Source organism: Salmo trutta, chromosome 10 (assembly GCF_901001165.1).
Source record: "Salmo trutta chromosome 10, fSalTru1.1, whole genome shotgun sequence".
NCBI classification, from domain to species: domain Eukaryota; kingdom Metazoa; phylum Chordata; class Actinopteri; order Salmoniformes; family Salmonidae; genus Salmo; species Salmo trutta.
Window position 1 is genome coordinate 22767426 of NC_042966.1, and position 23779 is coordinate 22791204.

Sequence of the window (23779 nt, forward strand, 5' to 3'; positions counted from 1 at the left end):
ATTAAAAATTAAATAAAAAACTAAGTAACCCCGCCAGAGTGTCTCTTTTGGGTCACTTCTGCCAGTCCCAAGCACGGATAAAGAAGGGTTGGAATTGTGACATAAAAAAAACAACATGAATTGACAGAAGAAAGTTCATTTGTAGTTCTAAACATATTTAGGGTGTTTTTTACTCACTTTTTGTCTCTCCCACGACGTTATTCCTCTCTCCTACAGCTCCATCACAATTACATGCACATGGTAAATTATGCAAATTGGTGATGACGTCATTTAGCAACTTCTAGCGACTTTTAGGACAGCCAATAGCTACTTTCCTTACTGAGGAGTTGGCAACACTGCGTGGGTGTGCTGCTGATGACACTAGGGCCGCTCTTTAGTTGTCTGCTGTGTGTTGAGATTAGGCTATGATATCACATTACAAGGTGAATTTTGAAATGAGATGAGTGTGAGAAACAGTCAAATGCCATAGGAATAGGACATAGAATAACCTTTATGTTAACTACATTAAATGAGAATAATAACCCGCCAAGGTACTTACAGTTGTATCTTTTTTATTTGTGTTTTCTTCGCCTATAATCAATGAACACACATTTCAAAGTACAGAAGAACAACTTCGAAATCTCTAGCCTATCAGCGCGACGCTCCTGACCGGAAATATATAATTAGCCAATCAGGGTCGAACGGCTGAATTTTCAAAACTGACCCGCCATATTGTTGTTATTTTTAGTTAGCTAGCTAACTTGGAAGTCGTTTATCCGAGTACTTCCATCCATAAAGGTTGCTAGATAGTTGGACTGCTAGAACTTGGAAATCACCAATAATAATTACCTTTTCAACAGGTAAGAGTACACATTGATAAATCCTAGGTTGATTAATATTTCTCATAACTAGGTAGAGCATATTAAGCGTCAGTGACAAAATGTGACTGCTGCTAGTAAGCTAGCCAGCTAGTTTGTTTGGCTCATCGCTTGCTAACTAACGTTTAATAAATATACAGCCACACGATAATCAATATGTATTTGTCTGTAAAACGTGTTAGTAACTAGTAGTTTCATGCATTGTATGTATATTTGTCACAGGATCATGGACTCCATGGAAGCTCGATTCGGCCACATGCGTCAGCGTGACACCAGTGTGGACATGCTGCGGGTGAAGATGTCTCGGAGACGGTCGCAGTCCCAGAAGGAGAACCGAGACAAGGCCCTGAACAGCCGTAGGCAGCTTGACAAGCTCCCCGAAATGGAATGCTCTCAACTGGACATGTCTGTTGCAGAACATCTGTCAGTAATTCAGGAAAAAGCACCGAATGCAAAGCAAGTGAAAAGTGAGTTTTTGTGTGCTTTTGTTGTGTATTCGTGGACCACTTATTTAGCTACCTAACAGTATTCTCTAGGTAACGTTACTGTAGTCAGGTTAGCTGGCTTGAATATTTTCTTCTCTGAAACTGTGGTGTCAAAAAAAATGCGCCTGAGCCAACTTCGCCCTCATGCCTCTTCATCCTCCACGCCCACTAATATTATGTAATCCCACACTGATCTATTTTCTCTCCAACTCCCTCATTCTTTTTCTCAGACACTGCAGTGGAGGAGCGAATTAAAAAGCTTGCACGCTACAAAGAGAAGAAGGAGCTTGTGAAGGAGAAAGAGAAGAGGGCAAGGGAGAAGAAGGGGGTGTTTAAGGTTGGGCTGTACCGGCCCCAGCCCCTGGCCCCTCTACCTCAGGCCCCAGCTGCCACAACCAAAGCCATGGTGAGGGGGCACAGCTTAACACTGAGTCTGTATACGGCTGACATATCTATAGATATTATATCCTTCGTCCTTGGGAGTCATCGTTCAATCGTTGAGTTGATGAAGATGTACTTGACTCATCACCAGGGGGTGAACTTGATGTGCTCAAAACTCATAGGGATATAAGACAGTGGCGGTTGGTGCCGTTTTAAGTTGAGGGAGGACAATTTTTTTTATGCGCTTGGCCTTATTTCTATTACATCAAATTGGATGACTGTCGTTCATATTCCATTCACCCAACTCAATGTAAAATTGATAGGTTTAGGCTACAACCTGATACTACAATTTTCCATATACCCATCATGAGGTTGCTACAGCAGGTCGGGAGAAAATTGAGTAATTCAGACAGTGACACATTCAATACCTCCTTGCCACGTGCCTGTATCTAGCTGATCTGGGGTGTAATCATTAGTCCAACCGTTACAAACGAGTTTCTATTGGACAAATTCAGGTGTGTTTATCCCTGTTTTGTTCTGTTTGCGTCCTTAAAGAAACGTTTTAAACAGAATCGGCGCAATGAATACACTCCTGATCACCGCAAACACAGTTCACTTTCATAGCAGCCACATACAAACAGTGTAATAATTTGCTCATTGTCTAATTCCTTCGGCAGCTATGTGCTCTCCTCTCACCTTTTCCCTTTGCCTGTGGACTTCAGTGCACAATACAACAGCTGTCTGTGACCAGGTCGAAAAAACCTTTCCATACCATAACCGCTAACTGCTACACACGGCTTACATCATTGTCCCCTAATGTCAGTCAACATAGTTAGCTACTAGAACTAATAAACCTGCTACAATCGTGCAGTTTAGCAGTTACACCGGCAGGCCACGGTGGCAATAAATTAATAAAACCAAAAGCTTACGTTGACTTGGAGGAGTTTGTGTTGGATAGCCAGCCTGTAAACATAGCATCCATTTCTGTTTGAGTAGGCTAAACTAGCTAGGTAACATTTGCTAGCTAGGTAAGTGAAAGTGTAGAAAAAAATTACATGTGTATCTGTGTGTATATTGTGTGTGTGTGTTCTGAAAGGCCCCTGAGTCTGCAACACCACCAAGCAAGCAGCACTATGAAGACCAAGGAGCTCTCCAAACGGGTCAGGGACAAAGTTGTGGAGTACAGATCAGGGTTGGGTTATAAAAAAAACCCATTGAACATCCCACGGAGAATCATTAAATCCATTATTAAAAAATGGAAAGAATATGGCACCACAACAAACCTGCCAAGGGAGGGCGGGCCGCCCACAAAAACTCACGGACCAGGCAAGGAAGGCATTAATCAGAGGTGCAACAAAGAGACCAAAGATAACCCTGAAGGAGTTGCAAAACTCTAATCTCCGCTGTGGAGCATCTGTCCATAGGACCACTTTAAGCTGTACACTCCACAGAGCTGGGCTTTATGGAAGTGTGGCCAGAAGAAAAGCCATTGCTTAAAGAAAAAATAAGCAAACACGTTTGGTGTTTGCCAAAAGGCATGTGGGAGACTCCCCAAACATATGGAAGAAGGTACTCTGGTCGGATGAGACTAAAATTGAGCTTTTTGGCCATTAAGGAAAACACTACAGTGGGGGGGGAAAGTATTTGATCCCCTGCTGATTTTGTACGTTTGCCCACTGACAAAGAAAGGATCAGTCTATAATTTTAATGGTAGGTTTACTTGAACAGTGACAGACAGAATAACAACACAAATGTCGAGAAAAACGCATGTCAAAAATGTTATAAATTGATTTGCATTTTAATGAGGGAAATAAGTATTTGACCCCCTCTCAATCAGAAAGATTTCTGGCTCCCAGGTGTCTTTTTTACAGGTAACGAGTTGAGATTAGGAGCACACTCTTAAAGGGAGTGCTCCTAACCGCAGCTTGTGACCTGTATAAAAGACACCTGTCCACAGAAGCAATCAATCAGATTCCAAACTCTCCACCATGGCCAAGACCAAAGAGCTCTGCAAGGATGTCAGGGACAAGATTGTAGACCTACACAAGGCTGGAATGGGCTACAAGACCATCGCCAAGCTGCTTTGTGAGAAGGTGACAACATTTGGTGCGATTATTTGCAAATGGCAGAAACACAAAAGAACTGTCAATATCCCTCGGCTCCATGCAAGATCTCACCTCGTGGGATTGCAATGATCATGAGAATGGTGAGGAATCAGCCCAGAACTACACGGGAGGATCTTGTCAATGATCTCAAGGCAGCTGGGACCATTGTCACCAAGAAAACAATTGGTAACACACTACGCCGTGAAGGACTGAAATCCTGCAGCGCCCGCAAGGTCCCCCTGCTCATGAATACATATACATGCCCGTCTGAAGTTTGCCAATGAACATCTGAATGATTGAGGACAACTGGGTGAAAGTGTTGTGGTCAGATGAGACCAAAATGGAGCTCTTCGGCATCAACTCAACTCGCCGTGTTTGGAGGAGGAGGAATGCTGCCTATGACCCCAAGAACACCATCTCCACCGTCAAACATGGAGGTGGAAAGATTATGCTTTGGGGGTGTTTTTCTGCTAAGGGGACAGGACATCTTCACCGCATCATTTGACGGGGCCATGTACTGTCAAATCTTGTGTGAGAACCTCCTTCCTTCAGCCAGGGCATTGAAAATGGGTCGTGGATGGGTATTCCAGCATGACAATGACCCAAAACACACGGCCAAGGCAACAAAGGAGTGGCTCAAGAAGAAGCACATTAAGGTCCTGGAGTGGCCTAGCCAGTCTCCAGACATTAATCCCATAGAAAATCTGTGGAGGGAGCTGAAGGTTCGAGTTGCCAAACGTCAGCCTCAACCTTAATGACTTGGAGAAGATCTGCAAAGAGGAGTGGGACAAAATCCCTCCTGAGATGTGTGCAAACTTGGTGGCCAACTACAAAAAACGTCTGACCTCTGTGATTGCCAACAAGGGTTTTGCCACCAAGTACTAAGTCATGTTTTGCAGAGGGGTCAAATACTTATTTCCCTCATTAAAATGCAAATCAATTTATAACATTTATGAAATGCGTTTTTCTGGATTTTTTTGTTATTCTGTTTCTCACTGTTCATATAAACCTACCATTTAAAATTATAGACTGATAATTTCTTTGTCAGTGGGCAAACGTACAAAATCAGCAGGGGATCAAATACTTTTTTCCCCCACTGTATGTCTGGCGCAAACCCAACACCTCTCATCACCCCGAGAACACCATCCCCACAGTGAAGCATGGCGGCAGCATCATCTGTCTTGTCCCGTCCTGTCCCGTGTAAATTTCGTTTTTCTCATCCCCCCCCCCGGTATATACACTTCTCAAAAAAATAAAGGGAACACTTAAACAACACAATGTAACTCCAAGTCAATCACACTTCTGTGAAATCAAACTGTCCACTTAGGAAGCAACACTGATTGACAATAGATTTCACATGCTGTTGTGCAAATGGAATAGACAACAGGTGGAAATTATAGGCAATTAGCAAGACACCCCCAATAAAGGAGTGGTTCTGCAGGTGGGGACCACAGACCACTTCTCAGTTCCTATGCTTCCTGGCTGATGTTTTGGTCACTTGAATGCTGGCGGTGCTTTCACTCTAGTGGTAGCATGAGACGGAGTCTACAACCCACACAAGTGGCTCAGGTAGTGCAGCTCATCCAGGATGGCACATCAACGCGAGCTGTGGCAAGAAGGTTTGCTGTGTCTGTCAGCGTAGTGTCCAGAGCATGGAGGTGCTACCAGGAGACAGGCCAGTACATCAGGAGACGTGGAGGAGGCCGTAGGAGGGCAACAACCCAGCAGCAGGACCGCTACATCCGCCTTTGTGCAAGGAGGAGCAGGAGAAACACTGCCAGAACCCTGCAAAATGACCTCCAGCAGGCCACAAATGTGCATGTGTCTGCTCAAACGGTCAGAAACAGACTCCATGAGGGTGGTATGAGGGCCTGACGTCCACAGGTGGGGGTTGTGCTTACAGCCCAACACCGTGCAGGACGTTTGTCAATTGCCAGAGAACACCAAGATTGGCAAATTCGCCACTGGCGCCCTGTGCTCTTCACAGATGAAAGCAGGTTCACACTGAGCACATGTGACAGACGTGACAGAGTCTGGAGACGCCGTGGAGAACGTTCTGCTGCCTGCAACATCCTCCAGCATGACCAGTTTGGGGGTGGGGTGGTATTTCTTTGGGGGGCCGCACAGCCCTCCATGTGCTCGCCAGAGGTAGCCTGAATGCCATTAGGTACCGAGATGAGATCCTCAGACCCCTTGTGAGACCATATGCTGGTGCGGTTGGCCCTGGGTTCCTCCTAATGCAAGACAATGCTAGACCTCATGTGGCTGGAGTGTGTCAGCAGTTCCTGCAAGAGGAAGGCATTAATGCTATGGACTGGCCCGCCCGTTCCCCAGATCTGAATCCAATTGAGCACATCTGGGACATCATGTCTCGCTCCATCCACCAACGCCACGTTGCACCACAGACTGTCCAGGAGTTGGCGGATGCTTTAGTCCAGGTCTGGGAGGAGATCCCTCAGGAGACCATCCGCCACCTCATCAGGAGCATGCCCAGGCGTTGTAGGGAGGTCATACAGACACGTGGAGGCCACACACACTACTGAGCCTCATTTTGACTTGTTTTAAGGACATTACATCAAAGTTGGATCAGCCTGTAGTGTGGTTTTCCACTTTAATTTTGAGTGTGACTCCAAATCCAGACCTCCATGGGTTGATAAATTGGATTTCCATTGATTATTTTTGTGTGATTTTTGTTGTCAGCACATTCAACTATGTAAAGAAAAAAGTATTTAATAAGATTATTTCTTTCATTCAGATCTAGGATGCGTTGTTTAAGTGTTCCCTTTTATTTTTTTGAGCAGTATATTTTAATCTCACTTTCCATCTACGGACTGATTATACTCTCCTGCAACCTGCCTCACCCTATGTGGTACGGAGCCCATCTTTTTATGCTTTGGAACCGGTACCCCAATCAGAAGCTAGCCAGCTAACTAGCTAGTAGTCAGTTAGCAACTGCTAGCAGTCTTCACCGTTAACTCGGACACGAGCCAGCCTCAGCTCGGTCAATACCTGCCTGTCTGCACAGCACGATATCAACCCAGAGCGTATCTGCTGACACGGAGCCCCGCCGATCCATCACGACTGGTCTGCCGACATTATTGTCCAAGGTGGTTTCAACAGGCCCTTTCGTTGCGAGGACTCCAAATGCCCATCTGCTATCCCCGGCCCGCTAGCTGTCTGAATTGCTGTGTCTCCAGCTCGCCTAGCGTAGTAGCGACTACTGAATTGGCTCCCTGACTCACCTATTGCTACTCATTGGACCCTATGATCACTTGGCTACACATGCCTCTCCCTAATGTCAATATGCCTTATCTATTGCTGTTTTGGTTAGTGATTTGTCTTATTTCACTGTAGAGCCCCCAGCCCTGCCCAATATGCCTTAGATAGCCCCTTTGTCCCACCCCTCACATATGCGGTGACCTCATCAGGCTTAACTGGTGCCCCTAGAGACAAAACCTCTCATCGTCACTCAATGCCTAGGTTTACCTCCACTGTACTCGCATCCTACCATACCCTTGTCTGTACGTTATGCCTTGAATCTATTCTTCCGCGCCCAGAAACCTGCTCCATTTACTCTGTTCCGAACGCACTAGACGACCAGTTCTTATAGCCTTTAGCCGTACCCTTCGCCTACTCCTCAGGTGATGTAGAGGTTAATTTGCTGACTTTTGTAATCGTAAAAGCCTTGGTTTCATGCATGTTAACATCAGAAGCCTCCTCCCTAAGTTTGTTTTATTCACTGCTTTAGCTCACTTCACCAACCCTGATGTCCTAGCCGTGTCTGAATCCTGGCTTAGGAAGGCCACCAAAAATCCAGAAATTTCCATCGCCAACTACAACATTTTCCGACAAGGTAGAACTGCCAAAGTGGGGCGGCGTTAGCCTGCAGAGTTATGTCATACTGACCAGGTCTGTTTGCCCAAACAATTCGAGCTTCTACTTTTAAAAATCCACCTTTCCAGAAACAAGTCTCTCACTGTTGCCGCCTGTTATAGACCACCCCTCAGCCCCCAGCTGTGCCCTGGACACCATATGTGAATTGATTGCCCCCCATCTATCTTCAGAACTCTTAGTGTTAGGTGACTTAAACTGGGATATACTTAACACCCTGGCTGTCCAACAATCTAAACTAGATGCCCTCAATGTCACTCAAATTATCAAGGAACCTAGCCGGTACAACCCTAAATCTGTAACCATGGGCACCCTCTTAGATATTATCCTGACCAATTTGCCCTCTAAATAAAATACACCTCTGCTGTCTTCAACCAGGATCTCAGCGATCACTGCCTCATTGCCTGCGTCCGTAATGGGTCCGCGGTCAAACGACCACCCCTCTCCTTGTCAAACGCTCCCTGAAACACTTCAGTGAGCAGGCCTTTCTAATCGACCTGGCCCGGGTATCCTGGAAGGATATTTACCTCATCCCGTCAGTAGAGGATGCCTGGTTGCTCTTTTTAAAAGTGCTTTCCTCACCATCTTAAATAAGCATGCCCATTCAAAAAATGTAGAACTAAGAACAGATATAGCCCTTAGTTCACCCCAGACTTGACTGCCCTTGACCAGCACAAAAACATCCTGTGGCTTTCTGCATTAGCATCGAATAGCCCCCGCGATACGCAACTTTTCAGGGAAGTTAGGAACTAGTATACACAGTCAGTTAGAAAAAGCTAGCCTTAGATTTCTTAACTAATAGAAATGTGCATCCTGTAGCACAAACTCCAAAAAGTTCTGGGACACTGAAGTCCATGGAGAATAAGAGCACCTCCTCCCAGCTGCCCACTGCACTGAGGCTAGGAAACGCTGTCACCACGATAAATCTACGATAATTGATTATTTCAATAAGCATTTTTCTACGGCTGGCCATGCTTTCCACCTGGCTACCCCGTCCAACAGCTCTGCACCCCCTGCAGCAACTTGCCCAAGCCCCCCCCCGCTTCTCCTTCACCCAAATCCAGACACCTGATGTTCTGAAAGAGCTGCAAAATGTGGATCCTTACAAATCAGCTGGGCTAGACAATCTGGACCCTCTTTCTAAAATTATCCGCCGCAATTGTTACAACCCCTATTACTAGCCTGTTCAACCTCTTTCGTATCGTCTGAGATCCCCAAAGATTGGAAAGCTGCTGTGGTCATCCACCTCTTCAAAGGGGGTGCCACTCTAGACCCAGACTGTTATAGACCTATATCCATGCTGCCCTGCCTTTCTAAAATCTTCGAAAGCCAAGTTAACAGATCACCGACCATTTCGAATCCCACTGTACCTTCTCCACTATGCAATCTGGTTTCCGAGCTGGTCATGGGTGCACCTCAGCCACGCTCAAGGTCCTAAACGATATCATAACCGCCATCGATAAAAGACAATACTGCAGCCGTCTTCATCGACCTGGCCAAGGCTTTCGACTCTGTCAATCACCGTATTCTTATCGGCAGACTCAATAGCCTTGGTTTCTCAAATGACTGCCTCGCCTGGTTCACCAACTACTTCTCAGAGTTCAGTGTGTCAAATCGGAGGGCCTGTTGTCTGGACCTCTGGCAGTCTCTGGGGTGCCACAGGGTTCAATTATCGGGCCGACTCTTCTCTGTATCCATCAATGATGACGCTCTTGCTGCTGGTGATTCTCTGATCCACCTCTACGCAGACAACACCATTCTGTATACATCTGGCACTTCTTTGGACACTGTGTTAACTAACCTCCAAACGAGCTTCAATGCCATACAACGCACCTTCCGTGGCCTCCAACTGCTTTTAATTGCTGCTTTTAAAAACCTAAATGCATGCTTTTCAACTGATTGCTGTCCGCCTGACTAGCAGCACTACTCTGGACGGTTCTGACTTGGAGTATGTGGACAACTTCAAATACCTAGGTGTCTGGTTAGACCGTAAACTCTCCTTCCAGACTCACATTAAGCATCTCCAATCCAAAATTAAATCTAGAATCGGCTTTCATTTCGCAACAAAGCCTCCTTCACTCATGCTGCCAAACATACCCTCGTAAAACTGACTGGCCTACCGATCCTTGACTTTGGCAATATCATTTACAAAATAGCCTCCAACACTATGCAGCACACTGGATGTAGTCTATCACAGTGCCATCCGTTTTGTCACCAAAGCCCCATATACTACCCACCACTGCGACCTGTATGCTCTCGTTGGCTGGCCCTCACTTCATATTCGTCGCCAAACCCACTGGCTCCAGGTCATCTATAAGTCTTTGCTCGGTAAAGCCCCGCCTTATCTCAGCTCACTGGTCACCATAGCATCACCCACCTGTAGCACGAGCTCCAGCAGGTATATTTCACTGGTCATCCCCAAAGCCAACACTTATTTGGGCGCCTTTCCTTCCAGTTCTCTGCTGCCCATGACTGGAATGAATTGCAATAATCCCCATATTGTTATTTATCTTCTTGCTCTTTTGCACCCCAGTATCTCTACTTGCATATCATCTGCACATCTATCATTCCAGTGTAAATGCAAAATTATTATTTCACCTCTATGGTTTATTTATTGCCTTAACTCCCTAATCTTCTATATTTGCACTCACTGTACATTGTTAGAGGTTTTCTATTGTCTTATTGACTGTACGTTTGTTTATCTGTAACTCTGTTGTTTTTGTCACACTGCTTTGCTTTATCTTGGCCAGGTCGCAGTTGTAAATGAGAACTTGTTCTCAACTGGCCTACATGCTTTAAATAAAGGTGAAATAAAAAAATGTTTTTCATCGGGCAGGGACTGGGAAACTGGTCAGAATGCAAGGAATGATGGATGGTGCTAAATACGGGGAAATTCTTGAGGGGAACTTGTTTCAGTCTTCCAGAGATTTGAGACTGGGACGGAGATTCACCTTCCAGCAGGACAATGACCCTAAGCATACTTCTAAAGCAACACTCGTGGTTTAAGAGGAAATATTTTATGTGTCTTGTAATGGCCTAGTCAAAGCCCAGACCTCAATCCAATTGAGAATCTGTGGTATGACTTAAAGATTGCTGTACACCAGTGGAACCCATCCAACTTGAAGGATCTGGAGCAGTTTTGCAAAACTCCCAGTGGCTAGAAGTGCCAAACTTATAGAGACATACCCCAAGAGACTTGCAGCTGTAATTGCTGCTAAAGGTTGCTCTACAAAGTTTTGACCTTGGGGGGATGAATAGTTACACATGCTGAAGTTTCCTTTTTTGTTGTCTTGTTTGTTTCACAATAAAAAAAAAAAATATTTTGCATTTTCAAAGTGGTAGGCATGTTGTGTAAATCAAATGATACAACCCCCCCCCCCCCCAAAAAAAAAATATTTTAATTCCAGGTTGTAAGGCAACAAAATAGGAAAAATGCCAAGCAGATGAATACTTTCGCAAGCCACTGTAGCTAGTGCTGTCTTTCTCTCGCTTCTCCTTAATTTTGGAAGAAATCAATTTGTTAAACTGTTCAACTATTGTCGTTCTCTCTCTTTGAGGCAACTATTCACCACATTTTATGCACTGCAGTGCTAGCTAGCTATAGCTTATGCTTTCAGTAGTAGATTAATTCTCTCCTTTGATTGCGTTGACAAAACTTCATACTGCAAGAGCTCTGATAGGTTGGAGGACGTCCTCCGGAAGTTGTCATAATTACTGTGGAAGTCTGTGGAAGGGGGTGAGAACCATGAGCCCCCTAGGTTTTGTATTGAAGTCAATGTACCAGAGGACGGAAACTGTCCTCCGGCTACACCATGGTGTTGAGGCTACTGTATACCTTTGTTGCAAAACTGTGTGTTTTAATCAATTATTTGGTGACGTGACTATATTTAGTATAGTTTTATCTAAAAAAAAAAAATGATCTTTTTTTTTCCTTTTACTGTTTTTATGAAATTTCCCTTTTTCCTCTGAGGAGCCTCCACTGACATAAGAACAGAACTGGTGTTCTTACGCCACATTTATACCTGGTGCTAACATGCGTCTTTTGTTCTGATTGTGTCCACATCCTGACTGTGCCCATATTTGTAGACTGGTGTAGACGATCAAAAGACACATTGTGATCAGATTTTCCTGACCACCATCGGAGGTAGTCGGGCACGCATTGTCTGTGTATCTCTCAAGTGTAGATCAATATGGACAGTGACACCATTTAAATCCTCATTATCCTACCTTCAATCATTGACAGCTGGCACAATTGACTTATGACAGCAATATGTTTTAAAATAAATATTATTTTTGAAAGAATATCTGTTACATTTGCATACAGGGAGGGACCAGGAAATCTGGTCACAATGTGGACACAGTGGCTGGATGAGACATTTTACTACAATGTGTAAACACACTTGAAAATGTGGTAACAATCCGAGATCAGGACAAAGGATGCCAGTTAGCACCAGGTATAAGCAAGGATTTAGTGGTGTTACGTTGTCATAACGGGGCCTTTTCCTCCTACCAGGCAACAACGACAGTGGTCCAGCCCCAATCCACCAGAGTGACGCGCTCAACCATGAGGCAGCAGGCCCCCCAGGTGATTTAAAACATTCCCCTACCACGTCTGCATTTTGTTCTGCACACATCTTTTATATAAGATTTTCTGTTAGATTATTTAGTCAATAACTAATAGCAGCTTTTTGGAATAACCATATAATTGACAAAATGCTGTATTTTCTCTGTTCCATTGACCTAGACACCACAGACTATTGACACTGTCCCTGCTTCAAGAAAAGGTTGGCGTTTTTTTTTTTACCCCCACTTTAACAATTTTCCTACCCTATATAATCATTTGAATGGTGTGCTTAATTCAACACCTGTATGTACTGACTGCTAACCCCTTAACTTGACGTGGTTCTGTCTTAGTTGAACCAGCTGTGGTCAGGTCAACCAGGAGAACCAAGATCACTATAGGTAACACTCTAACCATGACAATCTGTCAGCTGTTCTATACATTACGCCCCAAAGCCTTTTGTTTAGCCAATTATTTAACCCCGATAAACATATCCTTGACTTGTAACGTAACTGTTCTTTTTCCACTTTCCTGCAGATGAACCAGTAGTCAGAGCCCCATCCACAAGGTCAGCTAACAGGCCTCTGGTCTCTGTGGCCCCTGTGGCAAAGGACAAACCTGCTGCAGCTCCCAAGACCAGATCAAATACCAAGCAGTATGCAGCACCACCTGTTGGCAGAGGGAGGAACACCAGGGGTGAGCTTTGGCAGCTGACATCCCACGCTTCATATGCATTATTCCTCTACAACATTTTGTGGTTTCCCCCATGTTATTTCTGCATGGGGGAAAAAAGTACATTTTGACATTCTCTTCAGGAAATACTGAAAGCAATAAGCAAGCTGCTGTAAAAGTGAGAAAGACAGAGGAGCCCAGGGCTGCCAGTCCCCCACCCCCCAGTGTAAAGGAGGAGATGGTAGAAGACCCTGCCCCTGCTGATCCAGAAGCTGTCCCAGCCCAGGCCTCCTCCCTCCCCCCTCCAGCCCCTCCCCCATCCTCCTTCGCTCCTCAGGGCTTTGTGTTCCAGGCCCCAGCAGGCCTGTCCAGCTTCAAGCCCACCCCTCTCACCCCCCGCTCTGCAGACTCCTTCTTCAAACCCAGGTAACACATTGTGGGTTTCTCCACTCTTCTTTGATCAGTCTGTATCCCTCTAACATATTTTAGATTCCCTTGTAATATTTATTAGGTGCATTACAGATGCATTCTTTTTCAACTGGGGTATGAAAACCTGGTTGATATACTGTTACTGCTTATTAAAATATGACTGGCTGTCATTTCTTACTGAAAACGTATTGTCATTTTCTGTTTTAAATCTTCATCCTCTTCTCTGCAGTGTCCCTGCCTTTGTACTACCACCTGTGCCACTCTGGCTCTCTGACTTGGTGCCCAAAATGGAGCTCAGTGCTCCCTCTCCTGCCAAGTCCCCTGCTCAATCCCCGCCTTCTCCTACTCTGGCCCCTCAGTGTGCCCAGGAACCAGAGCATGATGTGCCCTACTTTAGGTGAGGGTTACATTTTAGCTGACAAACTAGAATGCATATTATATGAAACCAAGTCAACAGTGAAGTTCCTGACCTAGACAAGTGTTGTATCATGTGATATGTGAATGTTTGTCTGTGTGTCTGTCAGGTTGGTGGTGGTCAGTGAGACCAAGAGACTGACAGCATTTTGTCAGCAGTGGGAGCCCAGGGTGGATGATACCTCTATCCCTGAAGAGAGTGAGTGACTTCATGTGTTTTAACCATCTTAAGTGGTTGATTTGGATTTCTATCAGTGAAATGCATCCTACACCATTTCCTCAATGTTTATATCCATCCCTTTGTGAAGTGCGTGACCGTATGCGTACTGCGGTGGGGCAGGCCAGGCTGCTGATGAAGGAGCGGTTTGGTCAGTTCTCTGGCCTGGTGGATGACTGTGAGCTTGGCAGAGGAGAGAAAATCACCACATGCACCGACTTGCAAGGCTTCTGGGACATGGTCTTCTTCCAGGTGGGTTAGTGACTAGGAGGACATGGTCTTCTTCCAGGTGGGTTAGTGACTAGGAGGACATGGTCTTCTACCAGGTGGGTTAGTGACTAGGAGGACGTGGTCTACTACCAGGTGGGTTAGTGACTAGGAGGACGTGGTCTTCTTCCAGGTGGGTTAGTGACTAGGAGGACATGGTCTTCTTCCAGGTGGGTTAGTGACTAGGAGGACGTGGTCTTCTACCAGGTGGGTTAGTGACTAGGAGGACGTGGTCTACTACCAGGTGGGTTAGTGACTAGGAGGACGTGGTCTTCTACCAGGTGGGTTAGAGACTAGGAGGACGTGGTCTACTACCAGGTGGGTTAGTGACTAGGAGGACGTGGTCTACTACCAGGTGGGTTAGTGACTAGGAGGACGTGGTCTACTACCAGGTGGGTTAGTGACTAGGAGGACGTGGTCTTCTACCAGGTGGGTTAGAGACTAGGAGGACGTGGTCTACTACCAGGTGGGTTAGTGACTAGGAGGACGTGGTCTACTACCAGGTGGGTTAGTGACTAGGAGGACGTGGTCTACTACCAGGTGGGTTAGTGACTAGGAGGACGTGGTCTACTACCAGGTGGGTTAGTGACTAGGAGGACGTGGTCTACTACCAGGTGGGTTAGTGACTAGGAGGACGTGGTCTACTACCAGGTGGGTTAGTGACTAGGAGGACGTGGTCTACTACCAGGTGGGTTAGTGACTAGGAGGACGTGGTCTACTACCAGGTGGGTTAGTGACTAGGAGGACGTGGTCTACTACTGTGTGTAGAATTAGATGAACAGACACTGGTGGTTAGTCTGTATATGCTTGACTGTTAACACTAAGTCTAAACTATACTAGCTACCTCTAGGAAGAATTACCACCTAGATTGGTACAGCATTCTAAAAGGTTGAAAATGTGGATGCAAGCTTTCTAAAAAGGTACCCCCTCTTCTTTCCTCGCTCACCTTGTTCGACTCTTCCTCTTTCAGGTAGAAGACGTGAACAAGAAGTTTGGTGCTCTGAAGGAAGCAGAGTCTAAGGGTTGGCAGGAGGAGAGAAAGCCCCCACCACGACAGAGGAAGGTGGTCAAGAAGCCGGCCTCTGCTCCGGTGGCTAAGCCTGTCGGTGGTGCTGCCGCCAAGTCTCGTCTGGCTGCCATCAAGGCTGCTATTAAGGTCAAGCAGCAGGCTGCAGAGGCAGAGAAGGCAGTCCAGGCCGCAGGGCCAGGCAGTGCTGTGGACGACCCTGCTCAAGCTCCTCAGGACCCCCAGGCAGAGACCTTGGCCCCAGAGTCACCAGTGGTGGTGTTCCAGGGAGGCTTCTTCAAGGTGGAGAGTCCCGCCAAACTCACAGGTGAGAGTCATACCTCTGCTGTTCTTTACCCACGCTTCCCCTCAACTGCTGTGATGCACAGAGATATGGATGGAGGCAGAGGAAGATGCATAGAATGGCAGGCTGAAAGGACGGAGGGTTTGCTCGGGCCTGGAAGACCGCTGACATCTCCCTCTGTCAGTGTTAGAGGTACCAACTAGTGAGGGAGTTGGGAATTGACTGACTGCTGTATTGTCTCTGTCTTTTCTAGGGTCTGTGAGGAGATCAACCCGTGTAGCTACCAGGCCGCCACAGGCTTCTCCCTGCTCTGTCACCAAGTTCTCCACCCCCGTCAGAACCCGCCACTCCAACGCTGCTGCAGCTGCACAACCCTCTACTCTCCCCCGCCTCACCCCTGCTCGCTCCACCCTCACCCCTGCTCGCTCCACCCTCACCCCTGCTCGCTCCACCCTCACCCCTGCTCGCTCCACCCTCACCCCTGCCTGCTCCAGGCTCTCCCCTGCCAGTCTGTCTGATGCCACCCCACTCTGCACCCTGGCCCCCGCTCAGAATAGCCCCACCAGAGTCTCTCTCTGCTTCTCACCAGTCAAAGAAGCTTTGATAGACGCCCAGTCAGAGGAAGGCCCCAGCAACCAACCAGAGCTAGTCTCGGTCAAGAATGAAGTCACTCCTGACCAACCAGAGCCCGAGAGCATGCAGGAAACTTGTGACCAATCAGAGGTTGTTACAGAGCCCACTGTTTATCATGAGGAGCCCATTGAGAGCTGTGAGTCTGAGAAAATGAGCCAATCGCCATCCAACACACAACAGCTGACCAATGACGAAATGCCCCAAGAAGCCTTTAGCCAATCGGTGTTGGCTACTGAGGAGCCCAACCAATCGGAGCTCCTGGCCATGCCTGAAGTGAGCAGCACTGTGGCTATCCACCTAAGCCTATCCTCTCCCTCACTCCAGGACAGAGAAGAAGATTTAGAGGCCTACGATATCAGCCTACCCATCTCACCAAGGCTTTCCCTCTCGCCCTCACTGCCCCACACTCCCACCCATGGGGCAGAGTTCTCCCCAGTCAGGAGCCCTGCCTTGAGCTTCACCCTCTCCTCCAACCCAGCCAGGCCAAAACCTACCGAGGACAGAATATCTCCCCTCTCCTCACCCTGCCTGGTGCCCTCCTCTCCTACTGTCCAGGTCTCCCTCAGCGTCTCAGATAATGCCGACGTGACAATGACTCCAAATACTTCTATCACTGAGGTAAGCGTTTTAGCAAAGGAGATAGTGGTGTGTGTGTATATAAACTCAGCAAAAAAAGAAACGTCCTCTCACTGTCAACTGCGTTTATTTTCAGCAAACTTAACATGTGAAAGTATTTGTATGAACATAACAAGATTCAACAACTGAGACAGAAACTGAACAAGTTCCACAGACATGTGACTAACAGAAATTGAATAATGTGTCCCTGAACAAAGGGGGGGGTCAAAATCAAAAGTAACAGTCAGTATCTGGTGTGGCCACCAGCTGCATTAAGTACTGCAGTGCATCTCCTCCTCATGGGCTGCACCAGATTTGCCAGTACTTCCTGTGAGATGTTACCCCACTCTTCCACCAAGGCACCTGCAAGTTCCCGGACATTTCTGGGGGGAATGGCCCTCGCCCTCAGATCCAACAGGTTCCAGACGTGCTCCATGGGATTGAGATTCGGGCTCTTCGCTGGCCATGGCAGAACACTGACATTCCTGTCTTGAAGGAAATGGCGCACAGAACGAGCAGTATGGCTGGTGGCATTGTCATGCTGGAGGGTCATGTCAGGATGAGCCTGCAGGAAGGGTACCACATGAGGGAGGAGGATGTTTTCCCTGTATCACACAGCGTTGTGATTGCCTGCAATGACAACCGGCTCAATCCGATGATGCTGTGACACACCACCCCAGACCATGATGGACCCTCCCTCCAAATCGATCCCGCTTCAGAGTACAGGCCTCGGTGTAACGCTCATTCCTTTGATGAGAAACGCGAATCCGACCATCACCCCTGGTGAGACAAAACCGTGACTCGTCAGTGAAGAGCACTTTTTGTCAGTCCTGTCTGGTCCAGCGACGGTGGGTTTGTGCCCGTAGGCGACGTTGTTGCCGGTGATGTCTGGAGAGGACCTGCCTTACAACAGGCCTACAAGCCCTCACTCCAGCCTATTGCGGACAGTCTGAACACTGATGGAGGGATTGTGCGTTCCTGGTGTAACTCGGGCAGTTGTTGCCATCCTGTACCTGTCCAGCAGGTGGGATGTTCAGATGTACCGATCTTGTGCAGGTTTTGTTACACGTGGTCTGCCACTGCTGGTCAGCTGTCCGTCCTGTCTCCCTGTGGCGCTGTCTTAGGCGTCTCACAGTACGGACATTGCGATTTATTGCCCTGGCCACATCTGCAGTCTTCATGCCTCCTTGCAGCAAGCCTAAGGCACGTTCACGCAGATGAGCAGGGACCCTGGGCATCTTTCTTTTGGTGTTTTTCAGAGTCAGTAGAAAGGCCTCTTTAGTGTCCTAAGTTTTCATAACTGTGACCGTAATTGCCTACCGTCTATAAGCTGTTAGTGTCTTAACGACCGTTCCACAGGTGCATGTTCATTAATTGTATATGGTTCAGTCAACAAGCATGGGAAACAGTGTTTAAACCCTTTACAATGAAGATCTGGGAAGTCATTTGGATTTTTACGAATTATCTTTGATAGACGGTCCTGATAAAGGGACGTTTATATATGTGTGTGTACACCCCTTCAAATTAGTGGATTCCGCTATTTCAGCCACACTTGTTGCTGACCGGAGTATAAAATGTATCAAACAGCCATGGAATCTCCATAGACAAATATTGACAGTAGAGCAGAGTGACTTTCAACGTGGCATCGTCATAGGATGCCACCTTTCCAACAAGTCAGTTCGTCAAATTTCTGCCCTGCTAGAGCTGCCCTGGTCAACTGTAATTGCTGTTATTGTGAAGTGGAAATGTCTAGGAGCAGCAAAAGCTCAACCGCAAAGTGGTAGGCCACACAAGCTCACAGAACGGGACCACTGAGTGCTGAAGCACATAATAATAGTCTGTCCTCGGTTGTAACACTCACTACCGAGTTCCAAACTGCTTCTGGAAGCAACGTCCGCACAAGAACTGTTCATCGGGAGCGTCATGAAATGGGTTTCCATGGCCGAGCAGCCGCACACGAGCCTAAGATCATTATGCGCAATACCAAGAGTGGTGTAAAGTTCGCCGCCATTGGACTCTGGGGCAGTGGAAACGCGTTCTCTGGAGTGATGAATCACGTTTCACAATCTGGCAGTCCGACGGAAGAATCTGGGTTTGGCGGATGCTGGGAGAACACTACCTGCCCCAATTTATATTGGCAACATTGAAGTTTGGTGGAGGAGGAATAATGGTCTGGGGCTGTTTTTCATGGTTCAGGCTTGGCCCCATAGTTCCAGTGAAGGGAAATCTTAACACTGAAGCATACAATGACATTCTAGATGGTTCTGTGATGCCAACTTTGTTAAAGAGTTTGGGGAAGGCCATTTCCTGTTTCAGCATGACAATGCCCCCGTGCACAAAGTGAGGTCCATACAGAAATTGTTTGTTGATCAGTGTGGAAGAACATGACTGGCCTACACAGAGCCCTGACATCGACCCCCATCGAACACCTTTTGGATGAATTGGAACGCCGACAGCGAGCCAGACCTAATCGCCCAACATCACTAATGCTCTTGTGGCTGAATGGAAGCAAGTCCCTGTAGCAATGATCCAAAACCAGTGGAAAGCCTTCCCTGGAGGCTGTTATAGCAGCAAAGGGGGGAACAACTCCATATTAATGCTCATGATTTAGGAATGAGATGTTTGATGAGCAGGTGTCTCTTAATGTATGACTTGCAAGAGGTAATTGTTTTCTCTAAATACACTAGAGTCTTCTGGGGTTGGAGTTTGAGCGCTACCTCCAACCCGTAGCAAGCTGCAACCTGTCGCCACGGGAGGTGGCTGTTGCTGAGGAGATGCTGTCGCCCATGGCGATAGACGTAGAAATGGAGAGTCCGATGGCTCAGTCTGGAGAGCCCACTTGGGAGGAAGTGTTGTCTCCCACAGGTAAGGTGTGTGTGCGTGTGTGTGTGTGTGTGTGTGTGTGTGTGTGTGTGTGTGTGTGTGTGTGTGCGCACCTGGGTTTTGGCACTTGGATAGGCTTTGACTTGGATATTTGTATTCCTTATGGTGGATTTGTTTTCTTTTTCAATCATGTCATTTTTGTATTCCCTCCTCACTCCCATCACAGCGTTTCCTAGTTTGGCACAAATGTTCACCCTGCGGACCACAAAGGTTAACTTCCTTGTTTTACCCCCTTCTTTCTTGCATATATAAAGTATGAATGCATTTGGTGTTGGATCACTTTTCACTTTGGTGTTCTGAAATGTAATTTTACTATTAGGCATGCATTCTTCTCAATTCATCAACTGACCCATGCTGTCCCCACTTCATTCTCCTAAATCTCTTCTCTCTCCTCCAGCCAGTTGAGTCGGACATGTTGCTGTTCACCCCTGATCAGATGGACAGAGTGAGACAGTCAATGTGCCCCAGTGACCTCATGTCATTCACACCTCCATCTAATAGATAGAACAAGCAACTGATGAGACCCATTTTCTTAACAGCTGTTTTTTTTCTCTCCATTTCGCTCAAGACTAGTTTTTATAGTCTCAAAGAAAATAATTTTTTATATGCATTGTTACTTTTTCTAAACTCCTCTAATTGTCAGAAAAGTGTTTTTATGTAACTTCAACAGATTTTCAAGAATTTTCCTTAGCACAAAATAGTTTGTCTACTACAACTTTGTTATTGAAATCCCAAGAGGCTCCAGGTAGTGTTTCCTAACTATTAAGCACATTTTCTATGGTGCCCAGGTGTGTGCAGTAAAAAAAAAAAGCGTAATCAAGCGTTTATATATAGCCTAAATTCTTCTATGTTGAATATGCATGCTGAAAAACCTTTTGGTTTGTGTAAATAAAATGATTCTTCAAAGTGTCCTTCAACAGACTTCTTTCTTTAAAGGGTTCCTCTCCTTCAAGCACTATTGAAGCAACGCTGCAACGTGTTATATTTTACCGTGAAGGCTGCAGCAGGAGCTAACTGGTTTGTCAGTGCCTCTTTCTACAACTATAGCATCTATACCAAACAATGACTGAATCATGAAACAATACTCCCACCTATGTAATTCTGATAATGATTTTATTATCAGAAGAATTGTGTGAAATGCATGTTAACATGGAGGACTGTTATGATTTGATAGACCATGATCATGTCTGTTTTTAATCTGGCACTAGCCAACAGGTCTTACTGTCCTATCTAGCCCAAACTCCAGGGTGATCTGGGTAGTCTATTTCCTCTTAGCCGCTGTTTGGTGATGACCACAGAGGTGGTGGAGGCCACAGTTGTCTCGGCCACTGGAGACAGGTTAAGGTCACCCTCTGGCCCTTTGCTTTCTCCCTCCATACCTCCTCCCACAGATTCCTCAAAAAGGACAGTTTTATAATTTATTTATTTGTCATGGAGTTACCATGAAGAGCTTGTGTTGGACCAGAGTTTGACATTAGCATTCATTGTGCACACCAAGGCCAGATTTCCTAGACTAAAAAGCACTTCCAAAGGGTTCTCTGGGTTTTAATCTTGGGAGATTTGACTGTCCTTTAGGGTGTGGGGGTTAGGATTCAAACTGGATCAAGGGGCCTCCTCATAATGTCTCTCAGTACCTGGCGTCTTCCTTGGCCTTAGCCAGAGCGATGCAGGGCTAGTGCAGTCTGCGTCAGCCTCTAGTCCTGCACCTCCCTTCTCAGCTCCAGGCTGTACTCTGGTGAGTCCCCTCTGGGTCCAGCTCAGTGTCTGCAGGACAGGAAGTCTTCCCTGCTCCTCCTGCTCCACTCCTCTTCAACAGGCTCGGATTAGGACACAGCAGGAGTGAGATTGGCATGAGCACACCATAGAAAAATGTTATAATTAGAAGATGCATCTGTATTAAATAGTAGTTACCCTTTAACAGTCTTATGGCCGGGGGATAAAAGCTGTTTAGGGGTCTAATAATAATAGGCTGAATCCCAAATCACCCTCGCCCCTACATTTGGCGTTCACCATATGCACAAGTGTCCCAAAGCTGAGGGAGGGAAAATTATTGAATGAATAATTTTTGGACATGGGTTTGTCTCAATTGCTAGAATTTGCCATGTGAGATTACCTATAAATGTGGCATTTGACTGAAAGCTGATTATACCAATCAGCTTTCAGTTCAGTTGGATGACTTTACAGTAGGTTCAGCCAGAGGGGAGGGCCACTGTCTCTTGTCCCCTCCCCAGGGGAAACCCTCCTGGTGTCAGCAAGAGGGCAGCTCTTCAGCTGGTGGTCTGACCATCCCTCTGATCCCTGACCTCTGCACAGCCCAGCAATGCCTCAAAGAACTCCAGGAATGTAATCTAGAATCAGGTCCACCATCATGAACTTTCACTTAACTTATTTGTTTTTAAAGCGTCTTTGAGATTCTTATTCTAATGAAAATCGCTATACAAATTAAATATATTATTATGTATTTTTAGACCCCTAAACAGCTTCTATCACCTGGCCATAAAACTGTTAAATGGGTAACAACTACTGCTCCCCACCATACCTACACTGCTGCTAAAATTACTATTGATTAAATGTATTACTACCACTACGCTGCAGTTCATTGATTATTGATTGCCATTAGTACCTATTTATCCTGCTACTGGTCACTATTACTTCTGTTTTGAAGTATATACAGTTGAAGTCAGAAGTTTACATACACTTTAGAAAAATACATTTAAACTCAGTTTTTCACAATTCCTGACATTTAATCCTAGTAAAAATTCCATGTCTTAGGTCAGTTAAGATCACCACTTTATTTTAAGAATGTGAAACGTCAGAATAATAGTAGAGAGAATTATTTCTTTCAGCTTTTATTTCTTTCATCACATTCCCAGTGGGTCAGAAGTTTACATACACTCAATTAGTATTTGGTAGCATTTCCTTTAAATTGTTTAACTTGGGTCAAACATTTCGGGTAGCCTTCCACAAGCTTCCCACAATAAGTTGGGTGAATTTTGTCCCATTCCTCCTGACAGAGCTGGTGTAACTGAGTCAGGTTTGTAGGCTCACACACGCTTTTTCAGTTCTGACCACAAATGTTCTATGGGATTGAGGTCAGGGCTTTGTGATGGCCACTCCAATACCTTGACTTTGTTGTCCTTAAGCCATTTTGCCACAACTTTGGAAGTATGCTTGGGGTCATTGTCCATTTGGAAGACCCATTTGTGACCAAGCTTTAACTTCCTGACTGATGTTTTGAGATGTTGCTTTAATATATCCACCAAATTTTCCTCCCTCATGATTTTATCTATTTTGTGAAGTGCACCAGTCCCTCCTGCAGCAAAGCACCCCCACAACATGATGCTGCCACCCCCGTGCTTCACGGTTGGGATGGTGTTCTTCGGCTTGCAAGCCTCCCCTTTTTCCTCCAAACATAATGATGGTCATTATGGCCAAACAGTTCTATTTTTGTTTCATCAGACCAGAGGACATTTTTCCAAAAAGTGCAATCTTTGTCCCCATGTGCAGTTGCAAACCGTAGTCTGGCTTTTTTATGGCGGTTTTGGAGCAGTGGCTTCTTCCTTGCTAAGCGGCCTTTCAGGTTATGTCGATATAGGACTCGTTTTACTGTGAATATAGATACTTTTGTACCTGTTTCCTCCAGCATCTTCACAAGGTCCTTTGCTGTTGTTCTGGGATTGATTTGCACTTTTCGCACCAAAGTACATTCATCTCTAGGAGACCGAACGTGTGAATTATAAGTGAAATAATCTGTCTGTAAACAATTGTTGGAAAAATTACTTGTGTCATGCACAAAGTAGATGTCCTAACCGACTTGCCAAAACTATAGTTTGTTAAAAAGAAATTTGTGGAGTGGTTGAAAAACGAGTTTTAATGACTCCAACCTAAGTGTATGTAAACTTCTGACTTCAACTGTATTTTCAGAGGGACTTGGTGTGCTTACCATCCTCAGAACGGGGGGAGTGTGTGTTCTTATCCCACTCAGATCAGGGGTGTTTGAACCTTCTAGGCAGAACGCTGGGAACTCTGCCATGTGGTCGTCCACAAGCTCCCCTTCAA

General features: G+C 46.0%; 1 protein-coding gene across 1 annotated transcript; it reads left to right on the plus strand.

Annotated features, from left to right (window-relative positions):
* Positions 1-698: 698 nt before the first annotated feature.
* On the plus strand, positions 699-20631 carry LOC115201385 (disks large-associated protein 5). Its single transcript, XM_029764966.1, has 16 exons — positions 699-839; positions 1080-1324; positions 1573-1748; positions 12233-12304; positions 12464-12503; positions 12634-12681; positions 12818-12976; positions 13096-13378; positions 13611-13778; positions 13906-13994; positions 14104-14264; positions 15250-15613; positions 15843-16840; positions 19525-19702; positions 19887-19930; positions 20118-20631. The coding sequence occupies exons 2-16, from the start codon at positions 1084-1086 to the stop codon at positions 20223-20225; spliced, it is 3129 nt and encodes a 1042-aa protein (XP_029620826.1). The 5' UTR covers positions 699-839; positions 1080-1083; the 3' UTR covers positions 20226-20631.
* The last annotated feature ends 3148 nt before the right edge of the window (positions 20632-23779 follow it).